The sequence below is a fragment of the Hyaena hyaena genome, unplaced genomic scaffold, assembly GCF_003009895.1.
Source record: "Hyaena hyaena isolate Hyena2069 unplaced genomic scaffold, ASM300989v1 scaffold_855, whole genome shotgun sequence".
Classification (NCBI taxonomy): Eukaryota; Metazoa; Chordata; class Mammalia; order Carnivora; family Hyaenidae; genus Hyaena; species Hyaena hyaena.
In genome coordinates, this window is record NW_024081489.1 from 518,010 (window position 1) to 545,690 (window position 27,681).

The following is a 27,681-nucleotide window of genomic DNA, read 5'->3' on the forward strand; positions in this document are numbered from 1 at the left end:
CGAACTAAGGAACTTTGGTGATACCCACTGATACCATGTGAATTAGATAAGAAATAGCTTAAGCTCATCTCACAGAAGTACCTTTCTCAGGTTTAAATCCTCTCTTTTGGATTCCCCGACCCCCACCCCTACCCCAACATATCCCATATTCCTTCATAATCAGCTGGGGCTGTTCTCAGCAAAAGTGGGGACTTCAAATTTTCAAATCTGACTTCCATTGGCAATTCAGAAATATTTGTCTGGGGAATCTAATCCGTTGATTATTTCTTCTGCTTCAGGCCCTTTGCTAGGTGTCTATGTCTTGCTCCTATGTTGTACCATGATGAGTGGTGATCTGGAATAATAATACCCAAGGCTTTCCAGTCCTCAACACTTCCAGCAACAGTAGATCAAGCAAATACCAGAATTGCTGGGGTCCCCCTATGATTGTCCCGAGGTGAAAGGCAGCACAGGAAACCACTTACATTGTGGAATGGGACAGAGGAGTTCTAAGGATCATTAACTGTACCAACACAGGAAGCAAAAGCCATGAGGCATTCCAAACCCCTGTGGGGTGATTGCAGTTGCATAAGAGCCTGGCCCCCGCAGATCAGCACTACATATACAGCACACCCTTTCCATCTGGTGCCCTCATGTGTAGACACCCCTCCCCTGCCAGCATCATCACAAAAGTCCTAGGCTGCGAGCTTGTTAAGGATATCAACTATCTTTTTCCTCCAGTTACCATTATGCTGGATGAAACTGTCCACACATAAGGCAATGTTGTAAAGACTCCACTGCATTCCTCTTTTACCTAGAATACAGAATTGGCACAGGACATAAAGGTGATTGGTAGGTATAACAAAGGACCACCATATGGATGGGTGGCTTAAAACAAGAGAACTTAATTTTCTTCTAGTCTTGGAGGCTATAGATCTGATGTCAAGTGGCCACAGGGTCATGTGCTGTCTGCAGGCTCTAGACACACCCTTTCTTATCCCTTCCCTCTTCTGGCGGTTGCAATACTTGGGGTTCCTTGGCTTGTGGTTACATTATTCCAATGTCTGTTTCATTGTCACATGGTGTTATGTCTGTGTGTCCACACTTCCCTTTTTATGGGGACACCAGGCACTGGATTTGGACCCATCCTAATCCTGTTTGACTTCATCTAAACTGGATTACACCTGCCAAGACCCTATTTTCAAATAAGGTCACATACAGGTTCTGGGTGGACACAGATTCTGCTCAAGAACACTCTTCAGTCCAGTACAGTAGGTTTGGCTGGATTCATAGATATCGGATAACACCTTGATAGTGTTTTTCAGGTTTCTGTATTTGAAAACAACTTTGTACTCACAACAGTAGGTGAAAATAACTCAACTGGAGAAGTTAAGTATACCTGTACCAAAAATTGCAGATGTCTATCAAAGTCTATACTTAAATTACTGTTATTTCCTCACGCAGGAAATGGGAAGGTCCCCTGGGTTTGGGTAAGTTACATCCTCCCCTGTCATCCTCCACTGATTTGTCCCATTACTTGATCACTCCCTGGGAGCTATCATCTGTCGGTTTTAATCCCATAGTCTTAAAAATCCCGCTAAAGCTAGTGTTTTTCCTCCTTCTTTCTGTGGTCTCACTTGTCACTTTTGCTGAAGGGTCAGTAACCTTCCTGTAAAGGGCCACAGAGTAAATATCTTTGGTTTTGTGGGCCACACGGCGTCTGTCACAACTATGTGACTGTCTTCGTTGTGCAGGGAAGCCAGAGACCATGTGTAAACAAATCAGCATGGCTGCATTCCAGTAAAACTCCATTTATGGACGTGGACGTGTAAATTTTATGTAAATTCCATGCACCATGAAATATTCTTCTTTTGATTTTTCCACCCATTTGAAATTGTATTAAGCATTTCCACCTTGAGTACTTTACAAAGGGGAGGGCAGGCTAGAGCTTCCTGGTCTCTGGTCTCTGCCACATCTTGTTCCTGCTCACCAGGTGGCTGGTCCGCCTTCACCTCACCTTTTATAGCATAGATCACATTCTGCATGCTATAAAATGGTTCAAGTCTCTTTTCCTCCTCAATTTTTGTCCTTTTCCTTTCTTTCTCCTTCCTTCCTTCCTTCCTTCTTTCTGCTTACTCTCTCTTTCTTACTTACTCACTTACTTCCCCCCACCCACTGGTTACTATGTTTCCAAAATAAATACCCACTGCCTCTAAATTAAATTTGATAATTGCACATTAATTATTTTAATCATATCCTATTTTCTAAAAATTGAGGGGTAGTGATAATAGGTCATGTCAATATTCATGAGATAGTCATTCCCTTATCCAAAATTTAAAAAATTGGCTTTAAACTCTCTACATAAAATGAATACAAATTGCAGTAATCCCTTGGTTATTGTTAGAAGCGCATGTTTTCTCTGCTGGGTGATCAGCCTCCAAACATATCCAAAATTAGAATGCCGTGTGAGGTCCTGGGTGCCCATAACCCAGCTTCTGCAAGTTGCCAGTGACAGCCAGTTTTGTTTCATTTGTCTCTCTCCTGCCCGCCATGCAGTTACTTTGAAACAAGTCCTAGACATCAGTAATATTTTAGCCTGTATCTATTAAAGATGATGGTTCTTTTTTAAAAAGCCTATCAACAATCATATTATCACAGCTAAAAACCATGCATAGTTTCTTAATATCTTTAAATATCCAATGTTCACTTCCTGATTATTTCATAATTAGGCAGCCTTCATTTTGTGGGTCCCAGAATATGAATTAACTTTATCATGCCTAATATTACTTCGTTGGTTCAGCATGCATTTATTGAGCACCCTGAGTACCTCCACCAGGTATTCTGTTAGACAATAAGAATTAAGCAATGACAGTGATGCCCATATTGCCCCTGGTGACTTAATCAAGTGGTGGCTACAAAAAAATATATTACAAATATGATAAGCAATGCATATGAAATGCAAATCTACCTGTAAACTTAGATTTGTAGGGAACCAGATGGAGATGGATGGACATCTAACTTGAACTTGGTGTGGTACTGGGGTTTGGGCAGTGGGAAGTATTTTCTGCAAAGTGCTTAACAACTGATGAACTAAGAGCTAGGGCAGGTGGCTGTATTTTTGGATTGGGGCAGAACTTGCTTCAATGAGAGTCAACCTAGGATTTAGAAAGCTTAGCAGAGAATCATTTTTAAAAAGTGAAATCACCTGATACACTTGTACTTTTGTTGAAATGAAAGTGAGAACAACAGTTTTACTCCCTTTGAATATGTTAACTCTGATATTTTAAGGGTTTCTTTCCCTAAAAAGTTATTTCTAGCTAATTATCCTTACCAAGGAACTTAATCTGTCAGACTGTCTTGCTAATGTTCCTCACATTGGGGTCTGCTTCAGTGAATAGAAACTGACTTAATGCGGAAAATTACATACTTAGAGCAGTTGATTATTTGGGGATTTTCTTCCAAGGTGATAAATGTTATCTGTATCATCAAAAAAAATTTTGGAGGGGTGCACCTGGGTGGCTCAGTTGGTTAAGCGTCTGACTCTTGGTTTTGGCTCAGGTCATGATCTCATGGTTTCTTGAGTTCAAGCCCTACTTTGGGCTCTGTGTTGATAGTATGGAGCCTTCTTGGTATTCTCTTTCTCCCTCTCTCTCTGCCCTTCCCCCACTCACACCATCTCTGTCTCTCTCAAAAAATAAACAAATAAACTTAAAAGGAAAAAATTTTAATGGAGCCTGGTGCCTGGGTTGGAAGAAGGGAAGAATGGCCACAAATCCTCTAATGGGAAGTTGCGTACACCACAGCCCTTAGTGCCCCTCAAGAGGTAAGCTGCTAGTATATGTTTGATCTCCCAAAATTTCAGGGAGCAGTCAGTGATGTGAGCGTGGGCCAACATGAAAGAAAGGGCCATGCAGTAAGATTCTGTTCTGTTAATAACGAAAAAACTGTCATTTCCGATTGTATGTTTTCTGCTATATCAAAGCCTCTCAGAAACTCCTGGAAGAATGTCGTTTGTCAAGTTAGCCTGTTACAAGTTAGGTTTAAACTCAGTGCTAACAGGGGCTCCTGAGTGGCTCAGTTGGTTAAGCATCTGACTTTGGCTCAGGTCATGATCTCACGGTTCATGGTTTCAAGCCCCGCGTCGGGCTCTGTGCTGACAGCCAGCTCAGACCTGGAGCCTGTTTCAGATTCTGTATCTCCCTCTCTCTCTGACCCTCCCCTGCTCACGCTGTCTCTCTCTCTCTTTCCTAGAAATAAATAAAAATATTAAAAAAAAAATTAAACTCAGTGCTAACAGAAAATAAAATTCCCCAACAATAAAATATATCTAAAGTACAATCCTAAAGAATATTAAAGTGTTACATATGTTAAGGGACTTGGTGTAAGTTTTAAGTGGGTTTATGACTTATATACTAAGTCTTATTACTTGGATTATTCTTGCAGTTGCCTGAAAATTAAGTTACTTTCTCAGGTTGTACTGTAATTACTTATTTTGTGTATCTCCTCCCCTAGCTCTTTGGTGGCTTTAATTGGCCGTCACTCATCTTTGTGTGCCCAGGCCTAGAACAGTGAAGCAAAGTGTCCATAAATGAAAGCTCCTTTCCTTCTCACATTCTTATCCTGGAAGGAGGCATCCACATACTTAGCACAGGACGCATCCTCTCTTACTCTTCAACCTGGAAAAAAGCGGTGATGGTTTTAAGATACTCATTGCACCTTAGTTATATTTTTATGTTGCACTTTTTTAAATCATTGCGGTTTCACATCCTGTGAATATTGCAAGTACAATACCAGTACTCTGTAATTTCGGATATCACTTTGAGTTCTCCACCTGTAAACACTTTCTAAATGCTTAATTCTTTTTGAAGCTTAATATTGTAGAGCTCTCTAGTGTGACCTATAACCCCACGAACTATATTTCAAATGGATACTTTATAGGAAGCTCCGATGATGATAGTGGTAGAGGTTTGTTGTAAACTAAATGAAGAAAGGAATAAAGTATATAATTAGCACAATAAGCATTGAACTTTTACAGACTGCTAAGAATTTGAGATGCGGCAGTAAAAAAGGTATAAAAAAATTCTCCAGCATAGTGGAGTTCATAGGCTTTGAGGAAGGTGGGGGTAGGGGGGGAGGCAGACAACACAAAATAAGCAACACAAATAAGTAAATTATATACTGTGTTAGAAGGCCACATGTGCTCTCGGACAACAATTGGAGGAGGTAAGGTATGGTTGTAAGTTTAAAGGAGGTAGGCAGGGCGCGCCTCAGTGACATATGCCATTTGAGTCAACACTAATCAGAAGTGAAAGAGTTAGTCCTGAGACCAGGGAGAGATGTGTTGTAGTCACAGGAGACAGCCAGGTCCCAAGACAGGGGCCCCTGTCAGAGCCCAGCAACAGGCTGACCAGACTGGAAAGACCATAATGGAAGAGTATTATTTGAACTGATTTTTTTGTAACCTAGAGTGTGCATTGTGTTTCAAGATTTTTTTTTTTTTTTTAAATAACAAATGGTGTTATTTTTAAAGGTCCACGGGAATGGTCAGTCACTGGTCCCAAATGACATTTACTTAGTCCCAAGTTGGAATTGAGATCAAAATCTAATTTCTGTTATAAGTGACAAGAACCAAAGAGTAGCTTGCTCTTGCCACATGGGGCAGAAAACTCCTTGTTGCCACAGAGATGAACTCTAACGGTCAAATACATGCACCACATCTTTACCAAGTATGAGAGAAAGGGGAAGGTAAGATTAGCTTGTCTAAGTATTGACATAAATGCAGTCAGTAACTCCGCCCATATTGGAAAAGAATTTTAACATCCCTACAGTGGACAAAAACATTCACAAACATCCTTCTTCCCAGAAAATAGCTAATGCCTTCTTAGTAAAAAGACACAAAGAAGCTCCAATTTGTCCTTCAGGTGGGTGAGAATGATCCACCGTTATGTATACATGGTCACGGCACTGGATTTTTCATCCATCTTTAGGCTGGAATTGTAAGCATGAAAATAATCAACACTTTCCGCCACCTGCAGAACATCATCTGTACTTTTAGCTCATTTTCTCAATGCTTCCTACCAAGGCTCCATCTGCTTTACATACCTGATTTCTCTACACGTGATTAAAGCTGCTGATGCTGCCTCAGCTGCGTACAGAGCTAGCATTGTGAATGGCTGAAATCAGCACAGCCCACCATGATGAAATGGCATCTATGTCATTAGAGGCTAAGCTGCAGGGTTGCTTCGAATGCTTGCACAGTATGTACTGGCGGAGCAAAATGTGACACCAAATTTATAATAATCTAAATTATGTCGGCAGGATTATACTTACTGGGAAAATCTTCCAAGACAAATAATGATCTGGGAAATGGATGGTCTTCAAACTTATACTCTGGAAAGGCTGATGGCACTTTCAATCAGATCCTCTTAAAATGACTAAAAAAGAAAAAAGGGGAGAAACCCTGTATTACAACCTAACATTATGCTGAGTCTTTTTGTCTGAAAGATTTACAAACTATTCTGTAAAAATTAATACTTTAAACAACTACAAGTGGCTCACTATTTAAGAAATTATTTTGTGCCTTATTCAGTAGAGCGCACACAGCTCATGTAAAATCACTAATATTTCCTAGATTATTACTTCTGTAAATCTGGCTCCTTGTCTAAAGTTTATCTGAATTAAGGTACACCTTAATCATTTGTTTCAATGTGAAATATTTCTAGCTTATATCCAACACCTATTAAGAAGTATAACATCAAATATAAATTAAGCCTGTATATATCCCTAATCTTATTCCCCTTGGCTTGTCCATGATCTTAGAGGAAAAGCTTTCAGCTTTTCATTGTTGAAGATGATGTTAGCTGTAGGTATGTCATATATGGCCTTGAAGAAATACTTTTAAAATATGAGTTGATCTTTTTATCTCCACAGGTTTTCAACACCTACCTGTGACTATACATTAGATCTTCCAACCCATGCACAATTGTTAGGGCTCTGGAGTCTTATATTTCACCATTCCAGACCCTTTAATTTCCAATTGATCTAGAGTCCACCTATTAAATCCTTTTTGTCCCCAAAGTATTTGTTCTGAACTAGAAGAAGAATGAAATTGGACTTACCTTATCCTTCATATGGCTAATCACAATTTAACCTTTCTGATTTACTGACAATGCCATGTCTACTTGGTCATTTCACAGCTTTCTAAATCTGGGTCATGTGGAATTTCTGTAGGAACTCACAGTGCCCTATGCATATCTATGTTTTAGCACTTGTTTGTGATTTGTAAATCCAAGCTTACTGTTCTCTCTCCATCAATGAACTACAAGCTTGTTGAAGGCAGGAATTCAAGTCTTTGTCCTTCTTGTATCCCCAGAACCTAACAGTAATGAAACCAGTCAGGAGCTCAATAAATAGCTGTGAAAATTATTGTTTTATGACATTTTTCTAAGTGTGATAGGTTAGATATTGTTGTCGTTTATTTTTTTTACTTTTTTTAACGTTTATTTATTTTTTTATTTTTTAGACAGAGAGAGACAAAGTATGAGTGGGGGAGGGTCAGAGAGAGAGGGAGACACAGAATCTGAAATAGGCTCGAGGCTCTGAGCTGTCAGCATAGAGCCCGACGCGGGGCTCGAACCCATGACTGCGAGATCATGACCTGAGCTGAAGTCAGCCGCTGAACCAACTGAGCCACCCAGCTGCCCCGATATTGTTGTCATTTAAAATGCCTATATGTTTTCCTTGCCCTCTGAAAATTTGTGGGTTGCTATGGGGAAGACAATAAAATTTTTGATGTGTCACCAGCCATGTCATCACTGGGTCAAAGGTATGAAGAGTGAGAAGAGTGCTCTCCATCATTTTGCCATCAAGTCTTCATTGTCATTTGGGCAAGTCACTTATCACTCCTGAGACTTGGCTTCTTAATCTCTACTAGAAGATAGTCACAATGGATATTCTCAAAGATGTTTTTATTGATGTTATTTGAGATTCAAAATTTTTCACATGAGAACATGGCTTCCTTCAAATGTTAGGCTTCCTGCCTTGGATATGTACTCTTTTTTTTTTTTTTTTTTTCAGTCTCTTATTTATTTCTGAGAGAGAGAGCGTGAGCATGGGAGGGTCAGAGAGAAAGGGAGATACAGAATCTGAAACAGGCTCCAGGCTCTGAGCTAGCTGTCAGCACAGAGCCTGACACAGGGCTCGAACTCACGAACCATGAGATCATGACCTAAGCCGAAGTCGGATGCTTAAGCAACTGAACCACCCAGGTCCCCCTTAGATATGTGTTCTTATATGGCTGCAATTTTTTTATGTTTATTTATTTTTGAGAGAGAGAGACAGAGCATGAGCAAAGGAGGGAAGGCAAAGAGTGGGAGACACAGAATCTGAAGCAAGCTCCAGGCTCTGAGCTGTCAGCACAGAGCTTGACGTGGGGCTTGAACTCACGAGCTGTGAGATCATGACCTGAACTGAGGTCAGATGCTTAACTGACTGAGCCACCCAGATGCCTCAAGGCTACAAATTATGTTTTGCAAAACCAATTCTTTTCTAGTCATATAGCATTTAATTGGAGATCCTTGTTCAAATTAAGGCCCAACCATTGATTGATGGAATCAGGGTAAGAGCCATTTAAGACTTCTATGCCCAAAGAAAGCCACAGATAAAGTTATTGGAATGCAGCTTATTAGAGGAGAAATTTAGGGTTATACGAAACTGAGCCCGCTAGTTTTATCCAGCAGGCCAAAGTTTAGATGCAATATGAAAATCTTGGGTGATGCATATACAATAGTTCAGTTCCCACTGTGTTACTGTAAGAGTGGGAAACCCAAAGTCATTAAGGCTTGTATGGACTGCAAGCGGGTGTTGGTTATGCCCCTCAACTAAGTTTTATGTACCATTTTAAATTTAGGTAGTTTACAATATTCTTTTTTTTAAAGGTTATTTCAGAGTTCATATGAATAAAGGTGAAAAAAAAGCTCTCAGATTAGCAAATGAGCCCTCAACCAGTATAGTGATATTGTTTGAAAATCAAAAACATTTAGATGTATATGCAAATGTGTAGGACACACAAATTTTTGTTTTATACTGGATTCAGCTCCAGTTGGGCTTTTATTAAAATATGCTCTATAACGTGACCTTCAGATTATATATGGATAGCATAGGAAATAGTCAAAAACAGCCATGTACACGATAAAGAAATTGGTTATTTCCTGGAAGATGTTCTTTGCTTTTTTTTCCATGGTCATTTCCTGGCTTTATCAGTTCCTGGTCAGAACTGCAGTCATACAAAGACTTGAGTCCTCATGAAGTGAATTACTTGAGAATTACAGCTAGGATAAGGATGTGGTGTCACTGGTGTAGGTAGCAAAGGGACTTTTCTAATGTACTCATGTCAATTTAACTAAGCTGGGTAATCTTGAAGACCCTGTTTACTGTCAGAGAGAGGGATGTGCTTCCACAAAATGCTCCAAATGTCTCCCAGTATTTGAAAACTATCATTCAATTATCTGTTTTGAAAATATCGTACAGTGTGACAGTTTTTAAAATGTGATTGCATGATGAGACAGATACAAAGCTCTCAGCAATCACAGAAGGCACTTTCATAACACACTAATTCAAAGAGAGTATTTGAAACACACTAGTTTATCAGTTGCTTCTTCATAAAAGTGAAACAGTGGCAGAAATTTAGAATTTGCCATACATAGTGGTTTCTATTTACATTACACTCATACCTGATAATACAGATTATATACAGATGTATATAAACACATTACAAATATGGGAATAAGATTCTTAGTTTTTCACTTATGATACTAGCAAAGGAAAGTCTATGCAGTATAACTTTCTTCTAGATGGTGGATATCTGCAAAATTGTTAATATCCATTTTTCACTTACGATTTAATGGCTCCAAAGGAGCCATTGCAATGTGTAATAGGCAAGCATTAAAAAATAATTTGCAAGATACATCAACAGTAATTGCTTCATGCCATTAAAATAGAGTTTACAGATTTCCTTTTATAATGCCATGACAATGTAAAAAGTTTTAAATCTTTATCTATCTGTCTATACACACGTTTCTCAAGCCTTCTGAAGTATAATTTTATTGAAATAAATAGCATGTCAGTAAACAAGCTTAAGCATGCCACATTATCTTGTCCCAAACTTCCTGCACCAGGAGCTTTCCATTTCACCCCCACCCCATCGCCATAACGCCTCAAACTTTAACTCCTGCTATTCTTTCCTTTCTTACTCACTGGCCTCCTTGTATACTCAAACAACACCAGGAATATTCCAGAGCTAGAACGTTTTCATTTGCACTACCTCCACCTGGAATACTTTTACCCAGACATTCACATGGCTTGTTGGACAATGATCTTATTTATTCAGACGTCATGTAGTGAAGGTTCTTATGGTGTCCTTGGTCTTTAAAAATGCAATCAGACAAAGAAAAATAGCATATGATTTAACTTATATGTAAAGCCACATATGTGTGGAATCTAAAAAACAAAAGAAACAGACAAAACAGAAACAGATTCACAGATTTAGGAAACAAACTTGGTTACTATATGGGTTGGGGTCGGGGGATGGGCAAAGTAAATGGAGAGAATTAAGAGCTACAAACTTCCAGTTATAAAATAAGTAAATCATGGGGATGTAATGTATAGCATAGGGAATATAGTCGATAATATTGTAATTACTCAGTATGGTGACAGATGGTAACTAGACTTGCCATGGGGATCATTTCACAATGTATAAAAATATCGAATCACTATGATGTATACCTGAAACTAATAGGATATTGTACATCAGTTATGCTTAACATTTTAAAAACTGCCATCTACACACAACCTATTCCATTCTCTGCTGTAGTTTTTCTCACCATTATCAATTGCCAACTATATATAAAATTTTCATCTTTTATTATCTGTTTTTTCCCACTAGACTACAACAACATAAACTGCAAAAATTTAGAATTTTTTTTCTCTTTGGTTTTACTAGTGCCTAGATCCATATCTGTTGTGTAATGGATACTCAGTACTGTTTGTCGAATGAATGAATGGGCTATAAAGCAAATATAGAGAAGGTGTTGGCCGGAGGATTGGTACAGAAATGTGTGTGCACAAATGGGTATCGGGTTTAGGGCCAAGCAGTCACTAGGACCAAAATGTTAGTGACTCATCAATATTAACATTATCTGTTAATGTTTTTAAAGTTATTGACAGAGACCATAATGGGTGACCATTTTATTTTACTTGCTTAATTAATGTTTGCCTTTATGAACATCTTTTTGTGTCAATTAACAAGGGGCTTATGATACTTTGAAAAAGGGTCAGAGTAGAATGCTGTTTCATTATGAGTTAAAGAATGGAAGTCATGGAATTACTAAAACACATGTATTTTGTTGCTGTATCAGAGCAGGTGAAGGAAGACAGTTCTGTTCAGGCCAAAGGTGAACGTGGAAAACCATTATCCTTTCCCATGGAAAACGTGTTACTACACGGGCACCGTACTCGAACTTGTTTTAGCAGAGCAAGGTGGAAAGGATTCTAATACAGAGGCACCTTGTAACAGATGAAGGGAAATTATAGTTTAGAACGAAGTGGCTTGTCCAGGGTCTCTGAGGAAGGTCAGAACCAGAACTTGAAGCACAGCGATTTAAGAAATTCCTAGATCAAGTTATTTGTACTCTATTTATGTTTTCTTAATTCATTTTATTCAAATGAATGTATTGACCAGATCTGTTGTGCTGATGACTATTCTAGGCACTGTGCATAGAGCATTGAAAACAACCCCTTTTTACTCCCCTTCTAATGTGGGCGGACAGACATAATGAAAATGTGCAATAAGTTGGCGAGGGATAAATACTATGGAGAAAACAAAGCCGGACAAGGAGATGGGAAGCAGCTGTGGTGGAGGAGGGGCGCAGCAAAGGCGAGGTTGGCTTTGGGGCAGACAACAGGAGGAGGAGGGGTGGCCCCTTCTGCTGTCTAAGGAAAGAACAAGAACACAGGCTCCAAGGAGGGGCTGCCTGGCAGTTTTGAGGGGTGCAGGGAGCTCGGTGTGACTGGAGCCAGGTGAACAAGGGGAAGACTAGGAAGGCAGGAGGGAATGGGCAAGGCAGAGCCAGATTGCGGAGGGCTTTTGGCTGTTTCAACAATTAGTCTACTCTGAGCCAACCTGGTGCCACATGAGGCCTTTGAGCAGAGTATCTGAGTTTGGCGTACATTTGTATAGGCTCAGCTTGGCTGCTGTGTGGAGGTGTGAGAGTGCAGGGGTGGAAGCAGGGGGCGGCTGGAAGGGATTATGTGATGTCAGAGGGAGGAGGTGGGGGTGTTAACCAGAACCGCGGTGGGGAGATGGAGGTCAGGTGCGCCCAGATCCCAAATATAGAAGGTAGAGCCGACAGGGTCCGCTGAGAGGTTGGCTGATGCGTGTAGAAGAGAGGATGTGATGGGGACTCCGAGGCTTCTGTCCCGAGCAGCTGGAAGAATAGAGTTGCCATTTACTGAAATAAGGAAAACTGCATGAAGGACAAGGTCAGAAAGTCTCTTAATCTCTGTCTCTGTCCCCTTGGTAGACTAGATGCTTGAATCTTTGTCCTTATTTCCTGAGATTCAAAATAATGAGTTAGTTGGGGCGCCTGGTGGCTCAGTCGGCTAAGCGTCCGACTTCAGCTCAGGTCATGATCTCACGGTTCATGGTTTTGAGCCCCGCGTCAGACTCTGCACTGACAGCTCAGAGCCTGGAGCCTGTTTCAGATTCTGTGTCTCCCTCTCTCTCTATGCCCCTCCCCTGCTCATGCTTTCTCTCTCTCTCTCAGAAATAAGTAAAACATTAAAAAATTAAAAAAACAAAATAGTTACCTGGCATATTCCACATTTGAACATTTGATTGTGATGAGCTCCCGGAATTAAAGACACCTGATGTATTTTATGCCATTGCAGGAGATTCTTAGTGATGTTAAAATCCTCCTTCTCTGTTCCGGGGGGGCTTTGAGCTGCCCTCCATTTCCAGAGCTTGTTTGTTTCTATGTGACATTACGTTCCAGGCTTATTTTGTACATTTCCAGCCCTAGAATCAGTCACTTCACCGGCAGCCCAGTTTTCTCTTAATGAAAAACCCTATTGAATGATGACAATCTGGTGCCACAGGTTGTCCTTGTTTGGGGCCTTTTCCAGTGGTCAAAGCTAAGACATAGGTCTCCATTTTTAAAAAAGAAAAATTGTGGGTTCATAGTGATGCTTCTAATTCAAATTCAGGGGTATACAGGGTTATATTTTAACCTCATCAATCTTCTGTTTGCTTCTCCTTTTCACACATTGAAAATTTCAGGGTCCAAAACATAAAGGGAATTACTGATTTGTATTGTTGCCCAGGTGTAGATCATTTCAATAACCAGACGCAGGATCCAATTTTACCTGAAAGATCAGGGTGAAAAGAACATTTGTGGACAAGATGAGGGTGCATATTCTGATTAGAGCAAACGGCATCTACAAAGATTGCGAGGCTTGAGAGAGCACAGTTCATTTCAGAAAGAGCAGATACAGTTGTATCAGAGGCATGACGGGTTAGAGTCAGGAAGGATTGGGAACAAAATGGACTACACAATCACTGCTGTGGATGTTAGCATCCACCAGAGACACAAGCTGTCGGTTTTGTGTGTTCAGGAGGCACCTTGCATTTGTTTTTAATAAGAAATATTTCTGGGCACCTGGTGGCTCAGTTGAGCGGCCGATTTCAGCTCAAGTCATGATCTCACAGTTTGTGAGTTCGAGCCCCGCATCCGGCTCACTGCTGTCAGTGCAGAGCCCACCTCGGTTCCTCTGTCCCCCTCTCTCTCTGCCTCTCCTCTGCTCATGCTCGTGCTCTCTCTCCCTCTCTCAAAAATGAATAAACATTAAAAAAAAAGATTTTTTCCCGTCTGTATATAGAAGCGGCACTTCTAGGATAGAATTTTAAGGACCGCTGTCCTCAACTCTGTTCTATATCGATTCAGGGAAAGTGGAGCTCAATTACCTTCTGCCATTTGAAGAAGTATTTGCATACTAACGACTCATTGTCGTGGTCTTTTTCTCCCCACAGAGGACAAAGTGTGGACCATAGTGTCTCACGATTTGCAGATGCAGACCACGGTGGTGGGCTACAGCCCAGAAAAATACTCCGTGACACAGCTCGTTTACAGCGCCTCCATGGACCAGATCAGCGCCGTCACCAGCAGCGCCGAGCATTGCGAGCAGTACGTCTCCTATTTCTGCAAGATGTCCAGGTTGTTGAACACCCCAGGTAGGCCGGGAATGGAGTGTTACTTTTAATTACTCTCTCAGCTGGTGCTTAGAATCGCTGAAACAATCCAACAAGTGTGACTTATTCTCTTACCATCCAGTCTCCAAAGTTCAGGCAGCTGCGAACAAAGTAAACTATCTCATGGTTTGGTTTCTGGGGAATGAAGCTAAGAAAGTACGATTTTAAGGGGGAAAAATGCCCTTGTTTTCAACGTGCAGGGGTTTCCCATTTGATCTGCATATATACGTGTGTGAGTGTTTCTAGTGCTTAATTATCGGTCGTCCCTTTGGGCAAAAGCGTATCAAGAGCCTCGTGTGAACTTTCAAGTAATGCCCTGGGAGTTCAGTTGCCTTTAACGAAAAGCCGAAAGCATTCTGAAGGCTGCGCAGGTAAATAGCGTGTAGCAGAGAGAATTAGAGCCCTTTGTTGTTTGCAGTCATTTAACAGTATCCGTTTGCCTCAAGAAGTTCGACCTGATTTTTAGGTGTGTGATGGTTTACTTTTAGTGATGCTTCAGAATGTGTGTGTGTGTGTGTGTGTGTGTGTGAGTGCGCGCGCGCGCGCGCATGTTAAGGGCATAAAAAATAGTTTCCAAAGGATGCACTAGAAATAGAGACCCATGTGCTTTGGGGTTCTTGGCAGCAAATACAAGATGTTGACAGAAAACTAAATCCCTCCGTCTATAGTATAACAGCAGAAATAAAGCACGTGCTCTGAGTCAGAGAAACAAATGTTCACACTTTTCAGCCTTGGCACTCTTCACGTATGTGACTTTGGTGGAGTTAATCGAACTCTTAAGCCTCAGATTCTAGTGTCTTTTTCATTCACATAGGAATCGTAATGCCTATTGCAGGTGAGTGAGAATTTAATAAGGTCATGTACTAAATGTTCACTGTAGGGTTCGATCCACTTAAGGACTTCATAAACAGCAAATAGTGTATTGATTATTTTTAATAGTAAGCATTAGAAGTGGTATCATGCCACATCACAGACCCATGGGCTCTTTGGTGCCCCAAATCAGTGTTGGATTAGAGGCAATATTGTGTGGAATAGCTTACAAAGAAGAATAATACTAAAACATTATACAGTATTTTAAAGATTTGCATGTATTTTATGTGCAAAGCCTTGTGCTGAAATCATAGACAAGTGTAACCTGCAGAATCCAAAAGTAAAATCTAGGAGCACCTGGGTGGCTCAGTCGGTTAAGCATCTGACTCTTTATTTTGGCTCAAGTCATGATCTCACAGTTTGTGAGTTCGAGCCCCACATTGGGGCTTGGGAGCCTGCTTGGGAGTCTCTTTCTCTTTTCTGCCCCTCTCCCTCCCTCTCTCTCTCTCAAAATAAATAAATAAAAATTAACTTTAAAAGTAAAATCTTTTTAAAAAGTACATTGTGGACACAATCGGTTCAGACAATTAGTGCTTCTGCTGTTTGAAGAAAGAAGAGATGATTGTGGCTGAGGTTTCGAGGCAGTGCTCAGAGGCAAAAGAACAATTTGAAGACACTGAAGGAGATTAAGCAAAAGACTAGTTTCTAGTCAGTTTTTAAGCAGTACTTCAGTTACATTTCCAATAAGCGCAACACCCCAAATCAAAATCAAGAGTTAATTGTGAATCTGCACAATAGCAGACTATTTTCTTGTGATTCCAGACATTATGTTTCCAGACATTTGTAGATGATTATTGTACTTAATAGATTATGCTCTGAAAATAAGTTCATCATATATCATATGCTGCTTGCCTTTGAAGATATGTGTCTATATGTGTACTTATAATGTATATACATAATTTATATAAAATATATACATATATAATTTTTAACCACATGAAAATATGTGAGTATATAATTTTAACTATTAACTCATCCTACCTTTGGGCAGTTGGTTTAAACACACGTGTGCCTCAGAATTCTCGGGTTAGTCAAAATGCTGATTAATTGGCCGTATTCCTGGAACTCTCATTCAATAGAACTTGGTTGGGACCCACTAATGTTTGCTTTCAAAAAACATCCAAGGGTAGTTCTGTGAACCATACACTAAGAACTACTGTCTTTAATTTAAAGCATGAAGGTCTCTCATGTTAGACTTAAAGGTTTCAGTACTTCATGTTGGAGAAGATTAAAGGAAATATTCGAACTTGTCTGGTCAACTAAAAGAAAAAGGCATATATAATTTCATGCTCCTACAGCTAAACTAAACTGGTGCTGTAGTATTTTTTAATCCTTTTCGTAGACCAGTCTCTAAATGTTATACAGTGAATTTCACCCCACCGTTCTTTTTCTTTTTCGTTTTTTATGTTATATTTACTTTTGAGAGAGAGGGGGAGACAGTGTGAGCAGGGAGGGACAGAAAGAGGGAGACACTGAACTCAAAGACGGGCTCCAGGCTCTGAGCTAGCTGTCACCACAGAGCCCAACACAGGGCTTGAACTCATGAACCATGGGATCATGACCTGAGCCAAAGTCAGATGCTTAACCGACTGAGCCACCCAGGCACCCCATTTCAGCCCACCCTTCTGAGTCATTCTTCATACTCCCAGTTTCTGCTTTCCAGGCTAGCTAATCTATAGAACACTTGAAGGAAGGAAAGAGAGTAGTTGGGGTAGCAAGTGGTTCCATAGAATCGTATTCTATATATGTCCAAATAAGAAAGAATACAATTTAATAAAAATCTTTAATTTGCTGTTTTAAGGAGCTAATGTTTGCTGTAATTGGGTTTTTTTTCTCCTTCCTGGTAACATTCAATTTTAAATATCCATTTACTCGTTCTTAACTAAGACTGAATTATATTGGAACTTCTGTAGTAGTACTTGTGACATCTGTTTGAATATAAAGTATATTCATTATAGTCATGGCAATTAAAATGAATATCAAATGAGTTTGTAATAGCTCTGTACTTAAAATGTTATTCTTTAAGAGCCTTACCCTCAAGAGTTCATTTGGGGCTCTATAGTTTCTAATGATACTTATGATAAAGAGTTGATTTTGTATGCATATGGATCTCATTTTTATTTTGATAAATGTTCAGTTGTACCATACCATTAGCTAACAAATGTAGAATAACTCATTATTGGTTTCTTGCAACTTTACAAGGGTTGTAATATATTTCTTGCAATGTTATCTCTTCTCTTTATTATGACAAAATTTAAAAATGGAATCAATTTTACAGTAACGATTTTGCCATTTTTATGGTCATATCTATTATTGCCATGTAACTATTCATTTGTCCTCAGTCAGCTTTATAAAAGACATAGAAACAAGACAATGTTACTTTATCCCATAGAGGAGCCTGTTTGGAGTGAGGCATACCAATTTGGGAATAAACAAATTCTACCTAAACGAAACCATTAATGGTATCAAAAACCAAAAGGGTATTAACATGTTTTATATTTATATACCCAGAACTGCAAATGTAGTAATATCTGAACTTCTGAAAGGCAGAAATTATTAAACAATGAAATCTACTTCTGAAATAAATACCTTAAGAAGCTGGATTTGGTAAGCTACATACCAAGAGAGAGTTTCGTTGCATCCCACTTGAGAAATGCCTTAGTCAACAATCCTAATACTTTTAGATAAAATATCTCCCTATATTTGGACAAAGACCTATTATCCTGCTTTTAAAATTCTTATTTTCCTATTTTAGATGCACTGTAGTCCTACATTTATTTTACAAAACATTATACTTCCTAATTAAGAAATTTTTTGGTGAGGTATCTATTCCTTACATCTATAAAGATTATTTAATTGTAGAGGTATAAAGTTGATATGATTCCTATTTCTCTGACTATATTTAGTGTTGTTTTCTTTGGTTTCCAGTGTTTCATTTCTTTTAATTTCTCAATGTAGTCTTATTTTATTCTCAGAAGTCATAGTTTTATTGCTTCTTTTGTTGAAAGGAGCAATATAAATTACCCATGCTTTTGCATAGTTTACTATTAAATTTTGTATCTATTTAAAAGGACTTATGTTCACAACTTTTGCCTATAAAGTAAGCTGTGTAAAATTCAATATACTTTGATTATACTAAACTGTGATTTAGTGGCATCCACAGGACAAGAAAACATGACTCTGATATTATAACTTATAACCTATTTTTAGAAGAAATATCAACTTTCGTGAAGTTAAGAAAGTTAATTGTCCAACCTGGTGCTATGCATTGTAAGAAACCATGATGTTTAACTATTGAAACAACATAGATAAAAACATTGCTTGGTTGTCACTAAAGATTAGCAGTTTCATTATGTCTATTTAGTATATTAATCCAAATATTAATCATTTATCTAATTGTCTAAATAATTGTACTAAAACTGAAGGGTTTAATGGAGCAAGCAAGTAAGGTAGAAATAACTAAAAAGTAAACATAGAGAATTAAATCTAGTAATATTGCACCTCCCAGCAACTAGACTAGCCATAGAAGACACTGTAGTTAAAAGGGACAGAATGGTCATATGGAAAATAGTTAGAGGCTATTTCAACAGTGTGGATAGGAGTTGATGAAAGCCTCAGCTGAAATAATGGATGAGATCAATAGTCCATGGATATTTATTGTTTCTTGCATATCAGGAATTGTGACATGTTAGCTGACATGTAGATGCATATGAGTTAACTAAGAAAATAAATGGAAGGGAGAATTCTAGGTCAGAGATATCAGAATGTGCAGTGATTCTAAGATGGAAGTCAAGGGACATGTACTTGGAAAGAAATGAGAATGGCTGGAGTAGAGACATTGATGGTGAGAGAGAGATAGAGAGGAATATGAAGGAGAGCCACTGCATGACCTTAAGGATTCCACTCAAATGGCCAAGGGAATGGTTTTAAGTGGGGGATTCCAGCTGTTACATGGAGAATAGCATGGAGGGAGGGCCAGGTTTGCAGAAGAAGAGCCTCCTGCACAGTGCCACTTGAGTATGGATGAGACTGGATGTCTGAGAGACTCCCTGGGCATTAAGAGGGAAGACTTTTTTTAAAGTGTAGGTAGTAGAATCAACATGAGTCAGGATTGCTTCTCTGTGGTGTAACATTAAGATAACTTAAAGAGTAGTCTTCTCCTGTACCCAGAAGTGAAGATACAGTGGACTACTATGAGTAGTTGTAATGTCTTTATAAGATGACTCAGCGAGGTCATGGGAAGAGCAAGAAAGAACATTGAAGGAAAGAAAACACTAATTTGAAATCCTGAAAGGAGAGGATGTAGCTAGCCAACAAGACTCCAAAGTTATGATTACAGCAGTAGGAAGGAAGAGAGTCAAATTAGGAAATCCCAGTAATGAGGAAGCTAAGACAAAGCAGTATTTAACAATACACAAACAAGTAAAAGTAAGTGAACAAAAACAAGAAAATTGAGATGTGGGCACTGGTGAGACATCACACAGAGGAAGCCAGGTCTTGGCTTTGGCTATTGGGAGGCCACTGGAGTTTCATGTTGGTGGGGTCAGGAAGGTAGAGCCACTGAAGAATGAATAACAAAAGGGAACAGTAATTGAAGGTTTTCAAGAAGTTTCATGGTAAGAAGGGATGGCTAGGTACAGAATTGCTGTTTAATCAGAAGACAGAACCAAAGCAAGTGTTTGGGAATTTTGGGAATTTTTTACATTTTTAAAAATGAGGGAATTATGATTAAGTTTACACATGAAGGAGGCAGTGAAGCAGATGAGGCTAAAGGCGTAAGACAGAAGGAATGTAAGATGGCCAACAGACACATGAAACGATGCTCAGCATCCCTCCTCATCAGGGAAATACAAATCAAAACCACACTGAGATACCACCTCACGCTGGTCAGAGTGGCTAAAATTAGCAAATCAGAGGACTCTAGATGCTGGCGAGGATGTGGAGAAACGGGCACCCTCCTACACTGTTGGTGGGAATGCAAACTGGTGCAGCCCCTCCAGAAAACAGTGTGGGGGTTCCTCAAAAAATTAACCAATAGAACTCCCCTATGACCCAGCAATAGCACTGCTAGGAATTTACCCAAGGGATAGAGGAGTGCTGATGCCTAGGGGCACATGTACCCCTGTGTTCATAGCAGCACTCTCAATCATAGCCAAAACATGGAAAGAGCCTAAGTGTAGCATGGAAAGGCCGTGCGTAGCAACATGGATGGAACTAGAGGGTGTTATGCTGAGCAAAATAAGTCAGGCAGAGAAGGACAGCTACCATATGTTTGCACGTATAGGAGGATTAGGAGGAACTTAACAGAGGACTGTAGGGAGAAGAAGAGGGGAAGTAGGGGGAGAGAGGGAGGGAGGCAAACCATGAGAGACTCTCGAATGTTGAGAACAAACTGAAGACTGATGGGTATGGGGGGGAGGGGAAGGGGGGTGATGGGCATGGAGGAGGGCCCTTGTTGGGATGAGCACTGGGTGTTATATGGAAACCAACTTGACAATAAACCTTTAAAAAAATAATGGTCAACTTAAAAAAAAAAAAAAAAAGAGGTCCCAGGAAAGAAAAGGGAATATGGAATTTGCCTTGGCAAAACACACACACACACACACACACACACACACACACACACACACACGAGCACCTGTTCTGAGAGGGGAGATAAAGGAAAGAGTACAGATTTTCATTAAATTCTATTGACCAATACCTTTCTTGACCTTTTATTTCCTTTAGCTCTCAGAGTGATGTGGTAGATTTTATTATCTCCACTTTGCAAAATAGGGCTCAGAGAGGTGAATAAACTCACTAAAAGTCATTGTAACTAGAAGTGAAAAAGCTGGGTTCAAATGCAAATCTGCCTTCTTACAAGCCATGTCTACTGACTCACTGAGCAGAGCACCAACACGTGGAGAGGTCATTGCCTTCCAACCAATGTGAGGACAGCTAACCCCAGCTGGATCTGTACCCATCCTGTCTCTTTATCACTTCAATCACCATGAAAGACCATTTCTTGCCATTTACTTGGTCCGTCTATGATTAGAAATGCTCTTTGCCAAGTGACCTTTGGTCAAGTCCAATATTTCTGATTAATAAATTAATCTTAAGGTCAGATTTATTGAGGATACCTTGACCTGTGCTAAAAGAGTACTGCATTTCAAGGTCCCAACTTTTTGAGCTTTGAGGTGTGACTTTGAAGAATTGACCTTCTAGAACTTGATGAAGGCTTTTTTTTTTTTGCCATTCTATTCTGTGGGTGCCCATGTGTGGCTAGTTTTTTTTTTTTTAATGACTAAAACAGGAGTACAGGACATATTGAAGTAATCCTATATCGTGCTGTAGAATTTGAACTGTCCTCTCATACATAAATCACATTTTCTGTTTGTGTATCATCTTTAAAATTATCCATTTCAATGACATCCTAAAAAGAAGACAAACCTAATTGATTACATTGTGTAAATTATGTAGAAAAACAGCTCTCCTAAACATGCTGAAAAAGAAGAATGTTTTACTATAAAAAATCTCTTGGAAATATCTAGAGTTTTATTAAGAAACATTCAACAAACATTTGTTGAATACAGAATACTCTTCTAGATGCTGTGAGAATGCAAGGAGGGCAAAGAATAGTTTTTAAATAGCATTTCCCTGTAAATACAAACTGAAACTTTTTTTATAATGAAAATAAAGTCACTGTGTATATGACATAAATACTGAAGAGATTTTACTGCTACATCTTGGATAAAAGATTGAATAAATTTAGAATTCATGACAATATCTAAAATCATTGCTCTGTGCATTTTGTACTGAAGGGAAGATCTGGACTTATTTGGGGAAGCTTAGGAACAGGAGGAAATAGGAGTTTTGAGTTCCATGGGCCAGTGTATAGTCCAGGTTCAACCAGAGAAATAAAACCAGTAAAAACATGTCTGTTTAGAGATTTATTGCAAGGAATTGGCTTATGCAATAGTGGAACCTGTCTTGGCCAGACCAAAATTGGGGCACACTCTCAAGAAAGGCAGATTGGAACTCAGAAGAATCAGAAGGAAGCTGCTACCCATGGGTAGAATTTCTTTTTCAAGGAAAACTAAGTCTTTTCATCCTTTTAGCTGATTGAATCAGGTCCATCTAGCTTATGTGGCAACATCTCTCTTTCTTACAGTCAACTAATAATGAACTTTACCAACATCTACAAAATACTTGCCTAGCAACACCTTAATTAACATTTGGTTGAATAACTGGGCACTGTAGCCCAGCAAAGTTTGCATGTTAAAGTAATTATCATAGTTAGCAGAGATTTTTTTTTTTTAATAAACAACTGAGAAATCCATCTCTAGAGTAGCAATGATTTATTCCCTCATTTGTGCAACATGTAGCTCTCTCTGTCAGATAGACAAGGGAGATCGACCTGTTTGAGGTGCTGGGGGACCTTTCATTCTCCTATCACTCCGTTTATGATGAGGGACATGTGAACCTGGTATCCAGTTGCAAAATAGGATACCATTTTATATGGTTACAGCAATGGCGATCTGAATGGATCAACTTTACTCAAGAAGAGAAGTCAAAAACAAAGATTTTTCCTTTTCTCTGTGTTGTTTCAAAAAAAACCTTTTTTTTATTATGTATTTTAACCAAGATGGCATGTGTCCACCAGGAATCTGGCAGTATTAACTCATTGTTTACTCAGAGCTCTGCTCTGCCTAAAGGAAAGCATCTCCATTGATCCAAATAAGTGCACCCCTTGTCCATAACCTTAGGAAAGCTATAGAATATCTCCCTCACTCCATCCCCATTACTTGGCAGTGTTTTTCTGTTTTATAGTTGAATCAAACCCCACCACCATGCAAACTAAAAATAACATTACAGAAACTCAGAGAAAGTTGACAAAACTCATTTTTTAAAAAATGCATATGAACAAAATAATACATGAATTTTATTTCAAAGACTATGTTTTCCAGGTTTTGCTATTTTCCCACCAGTGAATGACCGTGGAGTCTATTAACCTATTTGCCTCTGATTTACGAAACCCCGTGACTGAGTAATTTTTTTAATGTTTTTTTTTTTTTAATTTGTTTCTGAGAGAGAGAGAGAGAGAGACAGCGTGAGCAGGGGAGGGTCAGAAAGAGAAGGAGACACAGAATCCAAAACAGGCTCCAGGCTCTGAGCTGACTGTCAGCAAAGACCCTGACGTGGGGCTCGAACCCACAATCCATGAGATCATGACCTGAGCCGAAGTCAGACGCCCAACTGATGAGCCACCCAGGTGCCCAAGTGACTGAGTAATTTTTATAGGACAGTGAATATTGTTGCAGAGTGTTAGTGTACTAGGAATGTCATAGCTATTTTGTCCTTCACTCCATAGCTTATATTCTCTTAAAGAAAATAACTTCTTGTTTTCTCTTGGTTTTGGATCTGAAATTCAAGCTAAATGTATGGCCTCTATATTTATATAAGTTATACTTAATTATAAATAGATAACTAATATTTTAAAATCTCTAAATTAGGGGTGCCTGAGTGGCTCAGTTGGGTAAGTGTTTAATTTCAGCTCAGATCATGATCTCGTGGTGTGAGATTGAAACCCCCATCAGACTCTGTGCTGACAGCTCAGAGCCTGGAGCCTGCTTCAGATTCTGTATTTCCCCCTCTCTCTCTCTGCCCCTTCCCCACTCACTCTCCATCTCTCTCTCTCTGTCTCTCAAAAATGAATCAATGTGAAAAAATTTTTTAATCTCTAAATTAGATTATGGTATAAATGAAAGGATAAATGACATGAGTGTTTATTAAATGCTTACTAGAGACATTTACACATATTAGCTCATCCATCCATCTCCAAACTTGTTAAATTATATATTATTATTTTCCTTCTATAACTGAAGAAACTTATAACTTTGCAAGGGTTGATTCACCAAAGGAAAACAGTAAAAATGATGCTAAGTCCAAACCAAGGTTAAAATCTAGCATTATATGCCCCTAGACCTGTATGTATTTTTTACCAATATGTTAAAGAGACAAGGAAGGGAGGAGAGAAAGGTGGGGTGAAGCGGGGGAACAGAAAGAAGGAAAGAGAAAAAGAGAAAGAAAATGGGGCTACCTAATAAGCTAATGGGGGAAAATTTTTATTTTTTCCTAGAGTGCAAAATTAGAATGTGCTTTCAGCAGAATTAAAACAGAAGGCTAAAGCATTATTGTTAAGCAGAAGGCCAAAAGGGATTTTTATGAGAGCTGAAAATGCTTCATTTTGAAATTCTACCTTTTTTTTCCCCAGCATTCCCAATTTGGCCCTGACAAGTATATTAAAAAATATGGTTTAGATGACAATTTGTTTGGAACCATATTGAAAAAAACATCTGATGTGAAAGAAATAAGAACATGCCTCTCTTTCTATAGAGCACTTGACTTTCATGTTTTTAATATCAAAGTATTTCAAATAGAACAGGTGAATTGTATATTGATGAAATAGAAAAATGTTGCAAAAGGTTATCCACTTCTTTTCAGACATAAGATATGAAAACAAAATGTTAACGTTTTCTTTATTTTTTCTTTTCACAAGAACCTCATACACTTAAGCTTCGCACACATGTCAAACCCAACTTTGCATTCTTACTGTATTCATTTGCTCAGAGATTGCTCAGAGATCCTATTAAAATGAGGAAGGGCAGAGATGGCCAGGTCTGCCTGTGGGTGGCCAGTGTCTGAAGGGTAGCCCTACGGCACTGACATGGACATAAAAGTCAACCAGCAAAGACAGATATTTATTCTCTTGGAGTAAAGAATTGTTTTCTGTCAAAAGTATAAAATAACTCTCAGAGGGAGGATGGACAAAGGGAGGTGGATCCATGCTGGGTAAGAGGAGGAAGCAGGGGACACAGTGGGGGGAAGTAGGGTTGGGGGGAAAGAGCCCGGGGTGCGAGAGTGAGGCCAGAAGAAATGTGGAGAAATAACTAGAACAGCCCAGTCTGCATTCTGTCCAGCTAGACTGTGGATTATATTTAGTATCTCATAAGTTTTACAAAATCATATTGCCCTAATTAACCCCCAAATTAAAATCAGTTACCTTTCTTCTTAGAACTCAGCCATATAAAGGTCTCTAGAAACCAAAAGATTTGTATTTCGCTTAATTTCAAAATATCAAGATGGTAAGGTGATCAAAGTAACAAAATTACTAGGCTAAATACTACAAGATTGTCAGGTCTAATAAATGAAGCTTAATACATAATCATGGACTAAGGTTTGATCTCTGTTAACCACAAGTTATGAGTTTGCATGAAGAGAACTGGTAGAATAACTTATAAGGTTTTAATGTAAAAATAGGAAGTATTGATGAAATAATGTTCACCAAAGCAGAGAAGAAATGTGCACTTCCTAAATGAACAGTCCTTACACATAGGTCTTACAGACTTTCACAGATGACTTTAATGACTTGAATTTTAGAATCGCTAGACACATATTATCCAAACTAATAAACAGCAGCAAAAACATGAATTAATATAGTGGATGATTTTAAAATAAATACTTGACATTGGAATGTTATAACTTTTAAGACAAGAGTGTCACCAGTATCTAAAAGTACAGTCTAAACATGATAATGGAGCTTCAGAGTACTCAATGATAATGACTTTTTCCCTCCTTCTATACCTAGGCAATATATTCTTCTTCTTCCTTCTAGTTTTGTAATAGGTATTGTTCATATTAAGCAAAGCCTCTGCCTTCACTGTGTGTGTGTGTGTGTGTGTGTGTATTTATATAAATGTATGTGTAATTTTTCACCTGTTGGGATACGCACCAGTGCATGTCTCTGTGATAATTTAATGTATTTCTATGTGTTCTAAATACCACACACACACACACACACACACACACACACACACACACTACATAATTCCACGGAACTCCATGGAATTCCTCCATGGCTAGTTCTGATACCCTTCTTGAAAATAACAACACACAGCTTATTTGAAATGCAAAGAAATCACACTACTTATATGGAGTAGGTGTTTGCTACTGAAGTTGATAGCATCATTTGTAGGGAAAATAATTGGGCTGGAAATAACTAAAAGTTGACTGTAATTACTAAACTGTTTTAAAAATGACAGAGGTGGAAAAAATTAAAACTAAACATAACTTGATACCAAACTGCTAAAGCCAGAGTCTTTTACCAAGAACAGATACAGATTCAATAGAGAGGGGTTGGCTTTGGTCAAAGATGGGAAGTAAGTCTCTAAAGTAACATAGACTAAATATGAATTAAAAAATCACCTGGGGTAAAAATAGTCTACCACTCAGAATTGCTGTTATCCTGTTTTGAGTCCTCAAGATAGGGATGATCTAACCCAGGTGAAATGTAAAACATATGTATAGGCGTGGTTCAGAGATATTTTTAGAAAGCATGAGTGATCCGAGGAGGGGATATATATTTGGGATTATATATGTAGGAGAAAGGTCTATAAAAACTAAGTCCTTGAGAAAATAAAAATAATATTGAACGGCCTTAGATACTTCATTTTTAATGAGAAAGTAGAAAAACACAGATACTGGGCTTCTCTTATATGAGAAAGGATTTAGTAGAGATTTTATCCAAAGCAACTTCTTAGGATAGTGTAGATGAAATGCTTGCCTATGCATAAAAGTTTCAGAAAGGAAAAGAAACTTAGCTTGCATTAAATTCCAGTAGCTGAAATTAGAACACATGGAGAAGTCTCGAAGGCTGTCTCTCAAGAAAGCTGACATCACTTTAATGAGTTTTCTATGATTCAAAGTCAGATTCTTTTGATAGAACTTGATTTATCAGCACACTCTAGTTTGATCTTAAATATAATCAGTCTGTGAGATTGAGATCTACAGTCAAAATGCCACTCTATTAATTTAAAATGAAAAGAGTAACTGCTGAAGGGATAGGATGGTCTGGCCAGCGCATTCCATGCAGGCAGGGTGCATGGAGAGCCAAATAGAAACCAGGATGCCAACGCATCAATTTATAATGAAAAATGGAATGCTGAAAAGACTGGATGCTTTTGTTCTCGACCCTGCCAAATCGCTCCCTGGGGGGCTGCCATATGGGGAGCCAAATTAGAATCAGATGCTTGCTTCTTGAGCCTGGACCTCGAACACAAGGAATGAATTAGGTTTGGGGAGTTAAAGGCACTAGGCTGCCTTTGGGCCATGGAGCCCTTTTTCTTAGGCTACAGTCATGCCTAGTTCATTTTATTCGCTACCCTCTTACCTCCATATTAGTTACCTTTCTAGATTCCTTCTGACCCTGTCTTTCATTATTTAGCTCTGTTCACATATTCAGTCAGATTACCGTGGAGTGTTGGCGGCCTAGTATTGAATGTGTTCCAGTCCTTGCTTTGCATTGATGTTTTGGTTAAACTAGCAGAAGACAGTCTTATCTTCAAGACTCTTCATGGTGAAGTCCCCGAGACCCCGATACTGACAACCCAAGACAACACAGAGATGCTTTCTTAACGTTCTTTCCAATCCTCTATTTCGTGGGGGAAAAAATGTTTCTGGTGCTGTATTATTGCACAGAAGTAACTGAATTT

General features: G+C 38.9%; 1 protein-coding gene across 1 annotated transcript in view; it reads left to right on the forward strand.

The window, feature by feature from the left end:
- Positions 1-27,681, forward strand: part of LOC120222260 (contactin-associated protein-like 2) — a 778,685-nt gene that overhangs the window by 463,510 nt on the left and 287,494 nt on the right. Inside the window, exon 12 of the mRNA XM_039220013.1 lies at positions 14,063-14,263. Coding sequence (XP_039075944.1) covers positions 14,063-14,263 — 201 coding nt within the window. The remainder of the gene's footprint in view (positions 1-14,062; positions 14,264-27,681) is intronic.